Genomic DNA, 21360 nt, shown 5'->3' with positions numbered 1-21360 from the left:
TGTGTATGAAATCGATATGCATATAAGGGAAAAAGAAACAAAGTGACTATCAGAAAAGCAAAGTTTTAGGACCCACAAGTTTCAAAATATTCAATTCATGTTGCACGTGTTTGCATAGCCTGACCCTAGTAATGGGGTTACGAAGTATTTTATATACTTATCTTTTCATATAATATTATTTTTTCAGGTAAAGGAAGAAAAGTATCGGGCAAATGACGAAATTTGGTGATGATGCTATGGGACTATAGCCAATGCTTCTACTCAATGTCAAGTTTTTAAGAACTTTGAAACTTTTTATTGATAACAATCAAGTTTAGTAGCTTTAAATTTAGATGTATTATTCTATTTATTTCTTTCTTCTCCCTGGGATCCCAAACTAAACTTTATCTTATAAATTTTTAAATCAATTATTGGAATATTTATTTATTTAGAAAATTTTTATTTAGAGTTTAAATGGTCAACTAACTTTTCTTTTAAAATTGCATGCATCTGCATGTAAGTTTAGTTATTTATTTATTTATTGTTGTGCTTGCTTCTTGTTATCTATTGGAAATAAGCCCAAATGATGAATAATGTGTGTGGCCCTTCTTGCGGATCCAATTCGTGAGTCCAATTATTTTGCCCCAAAAGAATTTGGTTTGGTAGAATACTTGACTACCGTTTGTCCACAAACTTCCAGCTGATATGCTCCACATAGTTTGCTCCACAAATCTTTGCCTGATGGAAGTGAAAGAAAAATTAATCTGATGGGTGATGTTTTCAGAATTAATTTCCTTTCTCTCTTTTGCTCTCTCGTTCTCTCTTTTCGATTTATGTAGAAATTATTCTAACCCTAATTTCTCTGTTTGATTCGTGCGACTGCTCGAGTAAACGATTGAAAAACAAAAACATGCAATCTTGTAGACGAAGGGAAGAAGAGAAGTGCTATACAACGATATACGTGGTTTGACGAAATGTTGCCTACATCCACGGGAAAGAGATAGGTCTTTATTGAGAGCTAAGTCACAGATTCTTTCTTTTACAGATTTCAAGTTTTTCCTGAAGCTATTGTACTGTATGCTACGAAATTTATAAATGATGAGTACTTATACTATTTTCTGATATAAGTAGTTACAATAACAGACTGTAAAACTTAAAGAAATGTGAAATAGTTCTTGAATAAGTTAAATGTTTGAGCTTATATTCTTTAAATCTCCACCTTAAGCTCAACATGCAAGCTCTTCTCCTTCCGGATTTAACATGTCTTCACCCTTTTTCAGGAAGCTGTAACTCGATATGACCAAGACAGTTTGCTAGCTTGAGTTTGCTCACAAGTTTGGTAAGCATGTCGGCTATGTTTTCAATAGTATGAACTTTAAGCACCTCGACTTCTCCTTTCTATATTCTGTCTCTTACAAAATGATACTTAATATTTATGTATTTGGTCCTTGAATGATATTGAGGGTTTTTGGATAGGTGAATGGCACTTTGGTTATAACAGTAGATTTTTATTAATGTTTGATTAATATTAAAGTCCTTCATCAACCCCTTTAACCACAATGCTTCTTTTATTGCTTCTGATAAAACAATGTACTCTGCTTCTGTGGTTGATAATGCTGTGATTGACTGTAAATTTGCTTTCCAACATAACAAATTAAGACCAAATACAAATAGATAACCTGTTAATGATCTTCTTTTTTCTTGGTCACCTGCAAAATCTGAATCAACATATCCATATAGCTCTAAATTTGATTCATTAGTACTTTGATATGTTAATTTTGATTGTTTAGACCAAATTAGATATCTTAAAATCCATTTTGTTGCTTCCCAGTGTCTTTTCCCAGATAATTTTGATTGTTTAGACCAAATTAGATATCTTAAAATCCATTTTGTTGCTTCCCAGTGTCTTTTCCCAGAGTTAGACATGTATCTACTAACTAGACTAGAGCTATATGATAGGTCTGGTCTAGTAGATATCATTAAGTACATTAGACTCCCTACTGCTTGATTGTATGGAATTGATTGCATTTGAGTCAAATGTTCTATGTCTGTTTCTTTTGGTGAGTGTTTTTAGAAAAGTTTAAAATGACTAGCAATAGATATAGTGACTGGTTTTGCATTAGACATATTAAATTTGTTAATTACTTTTTCACAATAGCTTAGTTGGCTAGTGGTTAGAGTTGAGGAAGTTCTGTCCCTTTGAATTTCAATCCCAAGGATCTTTCTAGACTGACCCAAGTCCTTCATGTTAAATTCTCTCTTTAGAAGATTTTTGACTTGAATTAAATCCTCCTTAGATTTACCTGCTAGAAGCATATCATCAACATAGAGTAGTAGATAGACTTTTTTCTTATAGATAGATGAGTTAATATAAGAACAAATATCATAGCAACTTCTTTGAAATCCAATACTCTCTATGTAATCGTTAAACCTTCTGTACTAGCATCTAGGGATTGTTTTAGACCATATATAGACTTATTTAGGAGATAGTATAGGTCTTTCTTCCCTCTTTCTTCAAACCCTTTAGATTGAATCATATAGATAACCTCATCTAAGTTTCCATGAAGTCTTCCCCCTTTCTTCAAACTCTTTAGGTTGAATCATATAGATAACCTCATCTAAGTTTCCATGAAGGAAAGCAGTTTTAACATCTAATTGATCTAGTTCAAGGTTGTACTGAGCAAGTAGAGATAAAATTAGTCTAATAGAGGTTTGTTTTACTACTGGTGAAAAAATTTCAGAATAGTTTATGCCTTCCTTCTGTGTAAACCCTTTAGCCACTAACCTTGCCTTGTACCTAGGCTTTTCTTCTTTGGTAGAAACCTCCTTTAGTTTATATATTCATTTATAGGCTATAGGTTTGCAACCTTTAGGAAGAGGGCTAGGGTCCAAGTATTATTGACAGTGAGTAATTCCATTTCTTCACACATAGCTTGAATCCAAGACCAAGCATTAGGGCAGTTTACTGCCTCTTCAAAAGTGGCTGGTTCTTGGTCATTTGGAGCTATTGTGGCATTTCGAGCTAGGTTCATGTAGTTAGTTTCAGTATACCTAGCTGGAGGAACTATCACTCTTCTTTGTCTATCCCTAGCCAAAGAATACTGAATTAGATCAGGCACAACTTCAATATTCCCTGTATTCTCATTTGAGATATCCTCTTCTTCTTCTTCTGATTCAATAGGAGGGTTATGGTTAGTGGAAGAATCTTTAGGTGTCTCCACCTTAATCCTAGCAGTATTAGGGCTATTAGAAACTTCATAAGTTGTCTTTTCTTTTTACATAAACATCTCTTTTTCTCTGGAAGTGACATCTCTGCTTATGACAAACCTTTTCTCAGTAGGATTCCACATCTTAAATCCTTTTATTCCTTCAGAAAACCCTACATACATACACTTTATTGCTCTAGACTTTAATTTCCCCTGATTTTGGTGAATATAGCCAACACATCCAAATACCCTTAGATTTTCTAGGTTAGGTGGATGTGTGGTCCATTTTTCTTCAGGAATTAAAAAGTTTAGGGAGGAATATGGACACCTATTTAAGGTGTACACAGTGTAGCTTACTGCCTCAGCCCAATATATTTCACTAAGGATTGCATTTGATAGAAGACATCTAACCCTTTCCATGACTGTTCTATTTAGTCTTTCAACTACTTCATTCTGTTGAGGATTGAATCTAATAGTCCTATGCCTAGTTATTCCTATTTCTTTATAGAATTTGTTAAACTCTTCACTACAAAATTCCAGTCCATTATCAGTTCTTAGGTATTTAATTTCTTTAGAAGTTTGCTTCTCTATAATGAGTTTCCATTCCTTAAACCTAACAAACACTTAGTCTTTAGTTTTAAGGAAGTAGACCCAACCTTTCCTAGAGAAGTCATCAATAAAAGAAAGTAAATACTTTAAGCCACTTAGGCTAGGTGTAGGAGCTGGACCCCATAGGTCAGAGTGTATATACTCTAGGATAGCTTTTGTGGTGTGTTGTGCTTTAGTGAAACTTTGCCTTGTGGCTTTTCCTAAAACATAGTGTTCACAATGTTGGATTTTATGTCCTAAAACTCGTAGTTTGTAAATTAATAAACATATTCTGTTTTGTTGTTCGATAATGTTGTTATTGAAATTGTAATCTTGAATCCAATAAACTAATGTCCTGAGGCTATTTAATGTAGTTTGAACTTTATGTAGTGTCATAAAAGTGGATCTAGTTCGAATATGTAGCCAAAATGGTCTATAGTATATGAATAAGATTGGGTGCCTTATTCTAGGGACACTATGGATTCGGCCCATTTTGTAATTAGTACAAACTATGTGATCTTAAATCGTTCATGTGGAGACACGAAAGTGGGGGCATCCTATGTAAAGAGTTTATATAAGACTGAACCATGACATAGTAATTTTTTACGTTCTAATTGCCGTTTTATGTTTAAAACCGACTATTTCGTTAATTGATGACCTAGATAACTTAATCTTAATTCTAAGCTAACTATTAACTCTTGTTCACTCGAAATTATCCTTAGATCTGCATAGGTGAGGGCAGCTCATTATCGTTGGCCCAATAAGCCTCCCATTTCAGGAGTAAGATCAGGGGAATAGCTGGGAACATAAGGTGCAAAATGGAATTCACTCCTACCCATTATGAGGATGGTAGATAGGTTGTTCCCTTTATTACTGAATCCAGGTCTTGAACAAGGGGCCCTACCCTTTCCTTGGCCCGAGAGGGGTTCGGTTTATAGGTTGGACCTTAAACTAATTGTTCATTAGATGATCAATGGAACTTAAAGAATAAGATGTAGTCTCGGGGGTAAAACGATTTTTATGACCCAGCTAAGATTACGAACAACCTGTGAAGGATTAGCTTACTAATCATGGTTATATCAAATGGACACAAATATATCTATAGTGAGGGGAGTGCAACTACGGGACTATAGTGGAATGACCCGTGAGTTAACGAATGTTGATTAGCTTCGTCTAAAGAGTTTAGCCAACTAATCTCAGATCATTGGAGACCATGATCTATAGGTCCATTAGGTTCCCCTATTAGCTCATATGGAATAAACTTAGAATAGTGTGATAGAATAATTTGAATTGTTCGAATTAGGTGAAGAGAGAGAAACCGACAAGTATATGTGATATAACTATTGGGTTTTCAGTTTAGAGATACAACTTTAATATTTAAATGTGATTTAAATATTCATAATATGAATATGTTCATATTCGGAAGCTCGGAAATAATGGAAATGGTCAAAGATGTAAAAAGTCAATGAGTTGACTTTTGACTTAGAAAAGTCAAACTTGGACCGACCTTATATTCAAATGTGATTTGAATTTCGAGAAAATGAATGTGGATTCATGCTTGGGTGGTCAAAATTAGTCAACAGGGAAAAAATCATAAAAAATCAAAACGTTGACTTTTTGGTCAATGTTTGACTTTGACAAAATGACTATTTTGTCCTTTGACTAAAGTTAGTGGGAAAATCCAAACTTTTGTTAGATAATTCCACTAACAAAATAGTGGGCTAGGTGTTGGCTTATAGTGGAGACATTAAGCCCACTTAGATAGTGGATTCTAGGTGTTGGGTTTTTATGAATTGATTTCATGCAATTTTTGCATGGCCTTTTTCTATAAATATGAACTTTGAATTTGATTTAAAAACTTTTGCCCATTTTGCCAAAATTATTTTCAAATTTGGGCTGAAAAAAAAAAACAGTATTTTGAGGAAAATTCATAACCCAAAACCCAACCCAAAGATCCATTTCTTTTTCCATCTCTTTATCTCTCGCGGTTTCTTCATCCACCAAGTTCCACAATCCGGTTCTGAGTCCAGAGGATAGTAGGTCAACTGTAGTGGTGGTCCAGAAGAGTTCGGGTCGAGATTGAGCGAGGAAAAGCAGTTTTTGGGAGCTTCAAATGTAATTTTCTAATTAACTGTTTTTTCCTTCAATTGCATGTTTTTTTTCCTTTAAATTAAAAGCAATTAGAGCGTAATTAAATCCTTATTCTGCCGCGTATGTCTCGTGTTCCTTCATGTGGTATCAGAGAATGCTTTAGTTACACTCAATTGCATTTGGTGGGTGTTTTTTTCCTTATGATTTTGGCATTGTTTCTCTAAATTTCTTATGGAAATTTGTAATTGCTCACATGTTTATGAGCATTAATGTGTGAAAAAGGGTATGTAAATTTGTTGGAGTCATTAAAGTTGAAATTAGGCTGTAATTGCTTGATTTCGGGAGAGAGGACAGTAGCAAAATGAAGAATTTTTTATCACATACCCGAATTTGGCCACAAGACCCAAGACAAGCTCCCAGACCCGACCACAGCCCGAGATCCGATCCGGTTTGAGTAGTTCTGTGCGTGCCAGGTATCGATGAAGTGTTCAGCCCATTTCGTGCTCTGACCCAGTTTCTCCATCTGTTCCGATTCGACCCGCTACGAAGTTTCCTCGCGTGCGTCGTTCACCTGTGACCCGTGCGCCGACTCGCTCTGTGACCTGCGCGTCTGTGCTTTCCATCGACCCGCCCCGAGCTTCCGTTGACTGCACTAGCATGCATTGACCAACCAGTGAAGATGGTCTGGATCGGTCCGTTTGACCTGGTTGAGCCGGTTTGACCGATTCAACTTGGTTTTTGGTGTTTTTGGGCCGGTTCGAGTGGTTTCTAAGCGGTTCCAGATGGTTCAAAGTGTTTGAAGTCGATTCCGGGTAGCTGGTTGCTGCTTTTTGTAATAAATTAGTTATTTATTTGTTTTTAATGCCAAAATCGATCCACTTTAGTGTTGTTTACCTATTATGCATGTGATGTATAATGTTGTTTCATTATGTGTGCATATAGTATGTCATATAGTTTTAAAACCCCACCATAGGAAAAGCATGTGACATGCATTTGTTATATATTATAAGTGTTATAAAATATATACTATGCATGCTTAGTTTTAATATAGATGTTATATTAAAGCATCTTTGTTTAAAGGAAGCATGTTATAGATGAATACTCTAGGGTTATAATTGTTATAAAATAACCTAAACTTCTAAAATCTATAACAAAGATAAGATGCATACTCATTTAGGGTAACCATCAAGCAATCCCAATTTTCATAGAAAATAGGTCAATATCTTGTAAAACTGAAGTTACAAGAAAATTCACCCAGCAAGATCTTGACAAAAAATCAGATAAGATGACTAAGGTTGAAGGTTTTTAAGCTGACTATTCACGAAACACATACTTCTTGGAGATCGAGCCAACGTTTGAGTTAGGTTAAACCAGTTTTATGAGCATGCGTGAGCGATGTGAGGTAATCAAATTTGTTTATCATCTAGACATCGTAGGTTAAAAATCCAGTATAAAAGTTATACTTGGATGAATCACCTAGACTTAGGATATGTTTAGTTAGCTGAAATATATCGCTAAGTATTTTATACCGTAACCGTCTAGAACACTTCAGTTGGAGAGAAGTAATGTACTTTTAGCTATAGTGTCCCTAAGAGTTCACACCATGAGATTCATGCTTGGCTTTGGGCTGCCCTGGGAGCGGACTCCATTCGAAAAATGTTTGCATGAGTCAATACCAAGGTGAATAGGGGAAGTTGTTCATAGTAATTGGGAGAAGGAAGTTTGTCAACACATCCTACAATCTCTCCCATTAGGTCGCATGGTGAGATTCCTATAATGCGCCTGCATGTCTACCCTGGAGCGACCTTACCAATCGGAGGGCTGTATTATAGGATTCGAAACTCCTCAAACTCTAGAAATTGATAGAGTCTCTCAAGTCCGTTTTCATTCTTGTCTTTCCGACATCTGGAGCAAAATGATTATGATCTTTGAGGTCTGAAAATGGAGGGTCACACTTACGAGAATTACTAAGTGTTAGTAAATTCTTGACCAAAGTAGTGATAACTAAGTTACTATAGGAATAAGAGTTATTCTGGTGATAGTATCTAGTCAAGATAGTCTTGGTTCAACGGAGGAATAGTCGATCACCCCTCCGTGAAGGTTATTCTAAACCGTTGAAATATCGTTGCAAATATAATAATAAAGGGTACATTATTAGTTCTTTTCCTAAAATTGATTGGATTTAAAAGATTAATGTTTTAAAAAGGATATGTTTTTCTTTTCAGCATGACTAGCTCTTTAGTTCAACTATTAGCTTTTGAAAAACTTAACGGCGACAACTACTCAACATGGAAAATAAATTTGAATTCAACACTAGTAATAGATGACCTGAGATTTATCTTAACTGAGGAATGTTCTCAGGCCCCTGCCTTGAAAGAAGCACAAGGTAAATATGATTTACTAGTTGCTGAAACATGTTTAGTGGAGTATGATACCTCAACCTGGATATTAGATTCAGGAGCAACTAATCATATTTGCTTCTCTTTTTAGAAAACTAGTTCCTGGAAAAAGCTTGAAGAAGGCAAGATCACCCTCAAGGTTGGAACATGAGAGGTTGTCTCGACCGAAGCAGTGGGAGACTTGAAGTTGTTTTTCAACGATAGATATATCATACTTAAAGATGTTTTGTATGCTTCTAAAATGAGACGGAATTTAATATCTATAACATGTATATTGGAACAAATGTATAAAATATCTTTTGAAGTTAATGAAGCGTTCATTTTCAAAAAAGGTATTCAAATTTGTTATGTTATACTTGAAAACAACTTATATAAGTTAAGACCAACTAAAGCAAAATTTTTCTTAAATACTGAGATGTTTAGAACAGTTGAAACTCAAAATAAAAGACAAAAAGTTTCTTCTAATGCCTATCTATGGCACTTAAGACTTGGCCACATAAATCTCAAAAGGATTGAGAGATTGGTTAAGAATGGACTCCTAAATCAGTTAGAAGACAATTCTTTACCTCTATGTGAGTCTTGTCTTGAGGGAAAAATGACTAAAATATCTTTAACTGGAAAAGGTCTTAGAGCCACAATACCCTTAGAGCTCGTACATTTGGACCTCTGTGGACCGATGAAGGTCAAAGCTCGAGGTGGGTATGAATATTTCATCAATTTTATTGATGATTATACAAGGTATGGTCATATTTACCTAATGCATCACAAGTCTAATTCTTTTGAAAAGTTCAAATAATATAAGGCTGAGGTTGAGAACCAGTTAGGTAAAACAATTAAGACACTACGATCAGATCGAGGTGAGGAATACATGGACTTAAGATTCCAGGACTATATGATAGAACACGGAATCACGTCACAACTCTCTGCACCTAATATGCCTCAGCAGAACGGTGTATCTGAAAGAAGAAACAAAACCTTGTTGGACATGGTTCGCTCAATGATGAGCTTTGCTAAGTTACCTGATTTCTTTTGGGGACATGCATTAGAGACTGCTGTCTATATTTTGAATAATGTTCCCTCTAAAAGTGTTTCAGAAACACCTTATGAGCTATGGAAAGGGTGTAAAGGCAGTTTACGTCACTTTAAGATTTGGGGATGTCCGGCACACATGTTGTTGCAAAATCCTAAAAAATTGGAATGTCGTTCAAAACTATGCCTATTTGTAGGTTATCCAAAAGAAACAAAAGGTGGTCTATTTTACGATCCTCAAGAGAATAAGGTATTTGTATCAACAAATGCCACATTCTTAGAGGAATAGCACATAAGAAGTCATCAACCTCGTAGTAGACTAGTATTGAATGAAATTTTCAAAGACGTTACAGATAGAACTAGTTCATCTACTAAACTAGTAGATAAAACTAGTATATCTTGTCAGTCACATCTTTCTCAAGAGTTGAGAATGCCTCGACATAGTGGGAGGGTTGTTCACCAGCCTGACCGTTACTTGGGTTTAACAGAAACACAAGTCGTCATACCTGATGACGACATAGAGAATCCATCGACCTATAAACAGGCGATAAAAGATGTGGACTGCGATCAGTGGGTCAAAGCCATGGACCTCGAAATGGAGTCTATGTACTTCAATTCGGTTTGAAAACTTGTAGATCAACCAAATGATATAAAACCAATTGGTTGTAAGTGGATCTACAAGAGAAAATGAGACCAAGCCTGTAAAGTACAGACTTTTAAGGCTCGAATTGTGGCAAAGGGTTATACCCAGATAGAGGGAGTGGACTATGAAGAAACTTTCTCTCCCGTTTCCATGCTTAAGTTGATTAGAATACTCCTATCCATTTCCACATTTTATAACTATGAAATTTGGCAGATGGATGTCAAGACAACCTTTCTAAATGGCGATCTTGAGGAGAGTATCTATATGGCTCAACCAGAGGGGTTTATTGCACAGGGTCAAGAAAAAAAGGTTTGTAAGCTTCAAAAATCCATTTATGGGTTGAAACAAGCTTCTAGATCTTGGAATATAAGATTTGATACTATGATCACATCTTATGGCTTTGTACAGAATGTTGACGAGCCTTGTGTTTACAAGAAGATCGTCAATTATACTATAGCATTCTTAGTTTTATATGTTGACAATATTCTACTCATTGGAAATGAAGCAGGTTACCTAACCGACATCAAGAAATGGCTAGCAACGCAGTTCCAAATGAAAGATTTAGGAAATGCGCAGTATGTTCTCTGGATTCAGATTATTCGGAACCACAAGAACAAAACACTGGCCATGTTTCATGCAACTTATATAGACAAAATGTTGTCTAGGTATAAGATGTAGAATTCCAAAAGAGGTCTGTTGCCTTACAGATATGGAATTCATTTGTCAAAGGATCAATGTCTTAAGACACTTCAAGAGGTTGAGGATATGAGACGCATTCCCTATGCTTCCCTAGAAGGGAGCCTGATGTATGCAATGTTATGTACTAGACCTGACATATGCTACGCAGTAGGGATAGTCAGTAGGTATCAGTCCAATCCTGGATATGATCATTGCACTGCCGTTAAAAATATCCTCAAGTATATTGGGAGAACGAGGAACTACATTCTCGTGTATGGTACTAAGGATTTGATCCTTACTGGATATACTGACTCTGATTTTTAAACCGATAAAGATGAAAGAAAATCTATATCAGGATCAGTGTTCATTGTGAATGGAAGAGCAGTGTGGAGAAGTGTGAAGCAAAACTGTAAAGCTGACTCCACAATGGAAGTTGAATACGTAGTTGCATGTGAACCAACAAAGGAATTAGTATGGTTGAGGAAATTCTTAACAAATTTGGAAGTCGTTCCAAATATGCATCTGCCTATCACCTTATATTATGATAATAGTGGTGCAGTTGCAAATTCAAGAGAATCAAGAAGCGACAAGCATGGCAAGCATATTGAACGCAAATACCATCTGATCCGGGAGATTGTACATCATGGAGACGTTATAGTAACCCATATATCTTCTGAGCAAAACATTGTTGATCCTTTTACAATGGCCCTCACGGCTAAAGTGTTTGAAGGTCACCTATAGAGTCTAGGTCTACGAAGTTTGTAAACTAGGACAAGTGGGAGAACTTTTGGGTATATGCCCTAGTTTATTGTATTCATATGTTTATTGTACTCATATGTTTCTCACTTAAATTCAACATTGTGATACTCCACTAGGAGTTTTAGTCCAAGTGGGAGTTTGTTGCATTATATGTCCTAAAACTCGTAGTTTATAAATTAATAAACATATTCTGTTTTTTTTTTATAAAGTTGTTATTGAAATTATAATCTTGAATCCAATAAACTAAGGTCCTGAGGCTATTTAATGTAGTTTGAACTTTATGTAGTGTCATAAAAGTGGATCTAGTTCAAATATGTAGCCAAAATTGTCTATAATATATGAATAAGGTTGGGTGCCTTATTCTGGGGACACTATGGATGCGGCCCATTTTGTAGTTAGTACAAACTATGTGATCTTAAATCGTTCATGTGGAGACACGAAAGTGGGGGCATTCTATGTAAAGAGTTTACATAAGACTGAACCATGACATAGTAATTTTTTACGTTCTAAATGTCGTTTTATGTTTAAAACTGACTATTTCATTAAATGATGACCTAGGTAACTTAATCTTAATTCTGAGCTAACTATGAACTCTTGTTCACTCAGAATTATCCTTAGATCTGCATAGGTGAGGGCAGCTCATTATCGCTGGCCCAATAAGCCTCCCATTTCAGGGGTAAGATTAGGTGGATAGTTGGGAACATAGGGTGCAAGATGGAATTCACTCCTACCCGTTATAGAGATAGTAGATAGGTTGTTCCCTTTAGTACTGAATCCAGGTCTTGAACAAGGGGCCCCACCATCTCCTTGGCCTGAGAAGGGTTCAGTTTATAGGTTGGACCTTAAACCAATTGTTCATTAGAGGATCAGTGGAACTTAAGAAATAAGATGTAGTCTCGGGAGTAAAATGATTTTTAAAACCCAGCTGAGATTATGAATAACCTGTGAAGGATTAGCTTACTAATCATGGTTATATCAAATGGACACAAATATATCTATTTTGAGGGGAGTGCAACCACGGGACTATAGTAGAATGACCTGTGACTTAACGAATGTTGATTAGCTCCATCTAAAGAGTTTAGCTAGCTAATCTCGGATCGTTAGAGGCCATGATCTATAGGTCCATTAGGTTCCCCAACTAGCTCATATGGAATAAACTTAGAACAGTATGATAGAATAATTCGAATTGTTCGAATTAGGTGAAGAGAGAGAAACCGACAAGTATATGTGATATAGTGGTTGGGTTTTCAGTTTAGAGATACAACTTTAATATTTAAATGTGATTTAAATATCCAGAATATGAATACGTTCATATTCGAAAGCTCGGAAATAATGGAAATGGTCAAAGATCTAAAAAGTCAAAGAGTTGACTTTTGACTTAGAAAAGTCAAACTTTGACCGACCTTATATTCAAATGTGATTTGAATTTCGAGAAAATGAATGCGGATTCATGGTCAGGGGGTCAAAATTAGTCAACAGAAAAAAATCATAAAAAAGTCAAAATGTTGACTTTTTTGTCAATGTTTGACTTTGACAAAATGACTATTTTGCCTTTTGACTAAAGTTAGTGGGAAAATCCAATCTTTTGTTGAATAATTTCACTAATAAAATAGTGGGCTAGGTGTTGGCTTATAGTTGAGACATTAAGGTCACATAGATAGTGGATTCTAGGTGTTGGGTTTTTATGAATTGATTTCATGCAATTTTTGCATGGCCTTTTTCTATAAATATGGGCTTTGAATTTGGTTAAAAAACTTTTGCCCATTTTTCCAAAATCGTTTTCAAATTCGGGCTGAAAAAAAAATAAAAAAACTGTATTTTGAGGAAAATTCATAACCCAAAACCCAACCCAAAGATCCATTTCTTTTTCCATCTCTTTCTCTCTCGGTTTCTACATCCACCAGATCCCACAATCCGGTTCTGAGTCCAGAGGATAGTAGGTCAACTCTAGTGGTCGTACGGAAGAGTTCTGATCAAGATTCAGCGAGGAAAAGCGGTTTTTAGGAGCTTCAAAGGTAATTTTCTAATTAACTGTATTTTTCCTTCAATTGCATGTATTTTTCCTTTAAATTAAAAGCAATTAGAGTGTAATTAGATCCTTATTCTGCTGTTTATGTCTCGTGTTCCATCACACAAAAGGTTAGGTTTGCTAAGAGACCTTTAAGTAGAATCCCTTGGTTAGATAGGACTTCTAGGCCTTTAGCACTAATGTGACATAATCTTTTGTGCCATACATCAGCCTCTGTGATCTCATTTGTGGTGGTAATATATGCCCCTGTAATCATTTCAACTCCTTTGACCACAAATAAGTCATTTATCTTTTCCCCAACTAATATCACCTTAGAATCCTTTAACACCTCAAGGGTCCCTCCATTACCCATGTACTCACACCCAATTGCATCTAACATTCCTAAGGAGATTAGATTTCTCTTAAGTAGTGGAACATATATCACATTCCTAAGAAGTTTAATAGTTCCATCCTTAAGTTTCATGGAAACAGAGCCAATGTCTTCTGTCTTACAGCCTTGGTTGTTTCCCATATACACCATTTCTCCTTCAATTTCTTTAAAAGTGTTGAACCAAGGTCTCATTGAGGTCATGTGGTAGGTGCATCCAGAATCTAGGACCCAATCATGTTTTCCTAGAGGATTTACATAGTTGGATTTATCTAAAGTTGAGGTTAAAGCATCTGAGTAGATAAAGGAGCCTTCTACAACAGATGCTTCAGGTTGTTTGCCTTTTGAGTCCTTTTCTTTCCCTAGATTCTTTCTTTTTAGGATAAAACAGTCCTTAATTAGATGTCCTTTCTTCTTGCAATACTTACATTTCATTTTCTGTTTTGATTTATTATCTTCTGAGTTGTGAGGTTTTCTATCATTTGAATGCTTTTGTTTGAAGTTTCTTTTAGCAAATAGCCCTTCACCACTAGGATGATCCTTTCTATCAATCTGTAATTCTAGCTCTCTGGTTCTTTGGACTGAGATTATAGTGTTTGTGCTTATACTGTCATTTCCATACTTTAGAGCATTTTTTATTTCTTTATAGGGTTTAGGAAAGGAATTTAGAAGCACATAGGCCTCATTTTCATTACCAAATTTTTAACCTAGAGTTTTAAATTCAGCAACAATTTTCTCGAACTCATCTAAGTTATGAGTTAAAGTTTTAGATGAATCGATTTTAAATGTGAAGAATTTCTCCCTAATATACATTTTACTAGGAAGATCTTTAGTAGCATATAACTCTTCTAGTTTAGTCCATATCCTATATGCAGTTTCTTGATCTAAAATTTGTCTAAGAACACTGTTACTAAGGTTTAGAACCAACGTACCATAGGCTGTCAGCTCCCAGTCTTTTTTTTCTTGGGCTGTCACAGTGGCAGGGAGTGTTGATGGGTCAAAGTGGACTCTATGAGCTTTCTGCTGGCCGAGAATTGCCTTGATTTTGGCCTTCCACAGACCGAAGTCTCCTTTGTCATCGAATTTCTCCGCTTCGAATATTTCTATTGAAATTTTTGGATGAAAAACTTGATTCTTGATTATTCAAGAACTGTAATCTTGTAAGTCTTTTGCTCTGATACCACTTTGTTGGGCCTGCTTCTTGTTGTCTATTTGAAATAAGCCCAAATGATGATTAATGTGTGTGGCCCTTCTTGCTGAACCAATTCGTGAGTCCAATTATTTTGCCCCAAAATGGTATGGTAGAATACTTGGCTACCGTTTGGCCACAAACTTCCAGCTGATGTGCTCCACGTGGTTTGCTCCACTAATCTTTGCTTGATGGAAGTGAAAGAAAAATTAATCTGATGGGTGATGTTTTCTGAATTAATTTCCTTTCTCTTGCTCTCTCGTTCTTTCTTTTCGATTTCTGTAGAATTTCTTCTAACCCTAATTTCTCTGTTTGATTTGTGCGACTGCTCGAGTAAACGATTGAAGAATAAAAGCATGCAATCTTGTAGAAGAAGGGAAGAAGAGAAGTGCTACACAATGATATACGTGGTTCAGCAAAATGTTGCCTACATCCACGAGAAGGAGAGAGATCTTTATTGAGAGCTAAGTCACAGATTCTTTCTTTTACAGATTTCAAGTTTTTCTTGAAGCTATTGTATTGTATGCTACGAAATTTATAAATGATGAGTACTTATACTATTTTCTGATACAAGTAGTTACAATAACAGACGGTAAAAGTTAAAAAAATGTGAAATAGTTCTTAAATAAGTTGAATGTTTGAGCTTATATTCTTCATTTATCTATCTTTGAAAATATTTTATTTTAATTATTTTCAGTTAAATGTTACAACTAAATTCTAATTTTATTTCTTAATTTTGAATTTGGTTCTGTGGGGTGAATTTTTCTCCCTTTTCCTTTTCTTGGTGCATACATAACGTATCTTGAGATGGTGCTAAAATTATGGTTCAAAATCTCTCATGTAGATGATTTTTATACAGAAATTTCAGTAAAAGAAAACAACGATCTAATATTGTCTATAATACATGACAATCAAATAGAATCAAAATAGAAAATAATTTTCAAAAATTATATTATTCCTAAAATCTAAAAAATGGATAATATGGAATTATTATCATTTCTAATCTGCAGACGAGGAAAGAACGATGGTGCGTCATGATGGTCCTATATATTAAATTTAGGGTATGTTTGGAATGCATTTTCAAGTTTTTAATTTAAAAAATAAACCACTTTGGAAAAATTGGAGTATTTGACAACCACTCAAAATAGGTTTTCAATTGTATTTTCAACAAATTTTGTCAAAAGTGTTTAAATAAAAGTGAGTTAAAAAAAACATTTTTTTTTCTCAAGTCAATCCAAACGGACCCTTAATTCTATATGAGAAATTTTCATAGATAGAAAAAATGATAAACTATTAACAAAAATAGGAAAAAAAAAAAAAAATACTATCAGACACTGATAGACTTCTATCAGCGTCTAGTAGTGATAAAAATTGATAGATGTCTCATTAATAAAGATTGATCGAAGTCTATTAATGATAATAACGAATAGAAATCTAAAATGATTTCATTAATAGAGGCTAATAGAAGTCTAGTAATAATAATGATGGATAGAAGTCTAAAATGATTTAATTTTACTATTTTATATAAATAGTTTGTCTTGTTTTTCTATTTTTGAAATTTTCATTTTATATTCCATTTTTCGTTAAATATTTCAACCATTTCTATTTTGTATCCATATGTTTTCATATTATTTTACTTCTACTTTTCTTTCCATGTACGGAACCTCTCCTCCCCTCTTTTTTTCATTAGCAATAAGATGTTTTTGTTCGATATCTTAATTATTGGGTTAGCTATAGGCCGTCACTCTTTTTTAATTCAACATTTAATCTTTCAAAAAATATGTGTAATATGTTCTTTCATTTGACCTCTTGGATTACTTTCAAACTTCATGACCAACATTTATATTTTAAAATCAATGAAATTTTAAACTTTTTCAAACATTTATATTTCAGCCTCCAAATTTGGTGGCGGATCACATTTCATATTCAATATAACATAATAAAACTTATATATTATTTAAGCTATTATCTCTTTCATGATTTTAAAATTTCAGGTTGGACATATTCATTTTATAATTTATGTTCTAAAAATTTTTAATCACGTGCAATGCTCGGGTCTTCTGACTTGTAATTATATATACTGTGTACTATAAGAATAATCAGGTCAGTTTGATATAACTTGGGAAAATACATAAATAAAGAAGTTCTTCAATTAAATTTAAAAGAAATGGATAATTTCCACGCTACCACATTTCATATTGAATAAATACCACGAGAAAAAGAAAAAAAGAAAATGTAAAAAAGAGGAGCTGAAAACAGCAATTGTCAAATAGTTTAGAAACACTCGTAAATATTTCACACACTAGTTAAAAGCCAAGTACATAATATCTTCTCTCTCGCTTTATTCAACTAGCCAAAAAATCCCTATACTTTAGGACAATTTCTAGTATTTTCTTTTATTGATAAAATTAAGTGTTTAATATCAAACAAAGGATATATATGGTTCATACAACAGTTAAGAAAGTTGAAAAGAAAGATAAATTGAGAGAGAGTTCGAGAAATGACTTTCTAAGGGTTTAAAATTATATTTTTAAACCCTTAAAAAGTCATGGTAAAGTGCTTTTTACTATCATCACTCGCTCTTAGGTTGAATGGCCAACTTCTGCATGTGGTGTTGAGAGGGTAACTTCAAATCAGTGGCTAGCCCTACAGCTTCAAGAAACAAAATGACCCACCAAGTTGCATCTAATTGCCACCATTCTAGGCCATGTCGAGCTGAGTACTCAAATGCATGGTGGTTGTTGTGCCATCCTTCTCCAAATATAAGTAATGCCAACACCCTAAAAACCAAACTATTTCATTTTAGAGTTACTGTTATTAAGCCATTAATTCATGTATCCCTGAACCATATCTTAACAGAGGTTCCATTTTTAAATTTGATATCTCATCTCTTTAACACACTAGCTTTTATTAAGGCATAGAGCAAGCTATATAAAGCATAAATACATTTAATAAAGTATTAGAGGTCGAGAGATGAATAGGTGTGCTTGGATATCTCAATTCCCTCATCACACATATAAAAAAAAAACTACATATTATTTTTATGGAATACGTTGTGTCAACAACTTGTCAGACCCATGATCTCCTCCACCTCAAACAAAAATGTATTGTACTCCTATCAGTCTACCTGACCTGTTAAGTCTATTCCTTCATCCAAATCCACCTGATTTGATAGAGATCTACTTGCTTGTCGTATCCAACTACTTTTTATCTGATAATATAGATAATAGCTATCAATTCTTTTAAGTATTTCTTAATTAATCGTACTTTTATATTTCTTAAGATTCCCCTCAGTCGAATTGAAGCTGGATGAGATCTAGGCATCAAGCATGAACGGAAAAAAATAAAATATCTAAGAAAAATGACTAGACAAATCATAATTTTTTTTAAAAAAAAAAATTGTAAAAATGAAAGAAACATGGACATCACCAATTATTTCTGGACTGATCCCCAGTGTTCCATTGCTGGTTTCCCCACATGTGGCCTAAAGAGTTCACAGCGAAAGTGACATGTTGAAAGCATACGGTTCTTACACCCTGCATCAATGCATTTATTCAGTCATAATTCAAGCCCATTTATCCCATCCCTTTCTTGCCTTTTTCATCTTTTATCAAACATTCTTTGTGATGTCCACATATCATGTTTGTTCGGAAAATACAAATATTAAATGTTTTCTATCCCCACTTCAAAGATTGCATCAAAAAAAAAAAAAACTATATGATTTATCAAATAGGGTTTCAACTATACTCATGTAACAAATTATTGATAGCTAACCTAAGTAGCTCAATTGATTAAAAGTTCCATATCATTTACCAAAAAATTAAGTGATTCAAAACTCCATTTTTCTATGTTACTGATCTCAAAAATAGAAAAAAAAACAATAAAAGAAAATAAAAGGGACAAATAATTGATTGCAATAGTACGACCTATGAAGTACAGATATTTCATGTGAGCTAACGAAACCCTATTATATACGTATTAGATATCGATACTTTCAAATACTTCCCAGATACGTATTTGACACGCGATTTGACGTACATATTTTTATGCTTACCATTTTTAAAGAAAAAGATAAGCAACTCATCTAATCTTTCTCAACCTAAAACTAGGCAACCTGTTTAAAAAGTTCACTACTCGAGTCCAAAACTAAAAGGATAAAAAAATAAAAGACTAAACCCTAGAATCAATCTTCATCTTCACATTTGAGTTTCCACAAAGTCCACTAAAATATAACCCACTTGAATATCTTTAACAATTCAACGAAGAAGTTCTTCGTTTATCTTCATACTTCTCCTTCTAATCTTCTTATTCTTTTTTTTCTCACCAATACGAGTCATTTTATTGACTATTTTACTTCAACATCTTAGATGTTTTTTGTATTGTATTTTAGTTTTTGTATTGTATTTATACTATTGTCATTAACTTATATGCTAAATTTATCTATATCCTGGAATTTTTTTAAGAAAAAAAAACGTATCTTCAACATATTAGTATTCTAGTTTTTTAGAATGGACGTATCACCGTATCTTATTATATCTGTATTTTGTATCTGTATTTGTGGTTCATAGAGTACGACTTTACCGTAATAGCTCATCAATTCAAGTAAATGAATGAAACTCTTATTATATTTACCATTTCTGTACCGACTAGGGTTTGTTCTATTTCATCCAAACTAAACTATATTTCCTTTTACCCCTAACAAAAAGAATTAAAAAATATCAAAAAAATGATTTTTTGTATGTGGGGTTGCAAGATTCAAATTTTTGACACCTGATCAATTCTATATATTTTATATCAATTGAGTTGTGATGATAGTTTTACAAAATAAAGATTAAAAAACTTGGATTTTGCGTAAACTTGTGTATGTTGGATTGTAATAATTAGCTAACATGTACTGTAAAATGTAGTATATAATAATAATAATAGTATTATTAGATTTCAAACTTGTAAACAAACGAGCAAACCAAGTATAAAAAATTTTAAACCTAATTAAATTAGTTTAAGGAAATTATTTTAAATAGTAAAATTATTAAAGATATTTATAAGATATGACAAAATTGATAGTTCTAAAATTTTTCTATATTTTGATTTATTTTTCTATATTTAAAAACAATCCTTACACTAAACCTTATTAAAAGTTAAAGTTTAAACAACCTAGATAAAATATGGATGTGATGTGAATGTTATGAATGTATCAACCTAGTTGAGATATTCTGATGTACCTAGAAATGTGTTCTTTTCCGAAAACAGCCTCCATCAAGTAAAAGTAAAATGAAATATTAGTAGTACGAGAACATATCTTACCATTCCCCAAACGAGGAAAGGAAGCCCTCCGACAAGATAGAGGACAACTGCAAGACCAAAATGATGAAGAATGTATGTTCTTCGAAGAAATCTATAAAACGCTTGCTTTTGTAAATCCTCAACATTGTTTGGTCTTCCATACTTCACATATCCCACAAAAATATTGCTTAAACTCTTTCGTTTTTCATCTCTTTTCTCAAAATCTTCGACATGTTTTGGGCTAACTTTTTTAGTTAAACCATATGAATCAAATATCCAAGCAATGTGTCCAAACCAAAACCCTTGTGTAGGAGTGTGTGGATCTCTTTCGGTATCCACAAATTGATGGTGATATCTATGCGTACTCACCCAGTCAATTGGATCGCCCTATAAAGTAGATAAATATGATTAAAAAGTCATAAAGAAGATATTGGAAAAGAAAAAAAAAAAAAAGGTTAGGAAGTTGAATAGATAATATATATTTAACTTGAAAAGTATGGACTCCAATATAAGCAAATGTGTATTCGAGCCATTTGGGAAGTTTGAAACTCTTGTGTGTGAGATGTCGGTGGTACGAGAGCGTCAAACCGAACAAGCCAGTGATAACGTAGAGTACAAAGGCAAGCCAAAAGGCTGGCCATGTGAAATGAAATGGTGCCAAGAGACAAAGGAAATACATAACCAGAAAAGCACCAGCAGAACGTTTGTCTAAAGTTGTCCATTTTCTTCGGAAAATCGGCCTTCGTCCGGGTGGCATCGCCCGACATTCGTCTTCCACCGCCATTGCCTTACGATCAATATTTTTATCTTCCAGCTCTTTCCTGGTTCCCTCCATTTGAGGAATGAGAGACATTAATAGCAGAATTACGAGCAAAGAAACAGTAGTATGGGGAGTTTTGATAGTACCACTGCCTCAGCTCAGATGCTAGGGTCATGCCTTGTTATGCCTTTATTTATAGTAGTGACTACATTTAAAAAAAAAAAAATTGGGGATTCCTTTTTTTCTTTTTTTACAAAAAAAACTAATAATGAGTTTTTTTTTTTAAAAAAAAGAAGAAGATTGGTAAGGACGAAAATATCCATAGATATGTCGATATATCTGCCGATATATCCGTAAATT

At 34.0% G+C, this 21360-nt stretch overlaps 1 protein-coding gene across 1 annotated transcript; it reads right to left on the bottom strand.

The window, feature by feature from the left end:
• Positions 1 to 17220: 17220 nt before the first annotated feature.
• Positions 17221 to 21149, bottom strand: LOC120090385 (delta-9 acyl-lipid desaturase 1-like). The gene is made up of 4 exons (XM_039048014.2): positions 20728 to 21149; positions 20262 to 20627; positions 18387 to 18493; positions 17221 to 17737 (listed from the first exon to the last, which is right to left on the bottom strand). Exons 1-4 carry the CDS (start codon positions 21091 to 21093, stop codon positions 17530 to 17532), a joined length of 1047 nt encoding a protein of 348 aa, XP_038903942.2. The 5' UTR covers positions 21094 to 21149; the 3' UTR covers positions 17221 to 17529.
• Between the last annotated feature and the right edge of the window lie 211 nt (positions 21150 to 21360).

The sequence above is a fragment of the Benincasa hispida genome, chromosome 1 (genome assembly GCF_027475165.1).
Source record: "Benincasa hispida cultivar pf3 chromosome 1, pf3_genome.v1.1, whole genome shotgun sequence".
Classification (NCBI taxonomy): Eukaryota; Viridiplantae; Streptophyta; class Magnoliopsida; order Cucurbitales; family Cucurbitaceae; genus Benincasa; species Benincasa hispida.
This window is presented reverse-complemented; position numbering and strand designations above follow the sequence as displayed.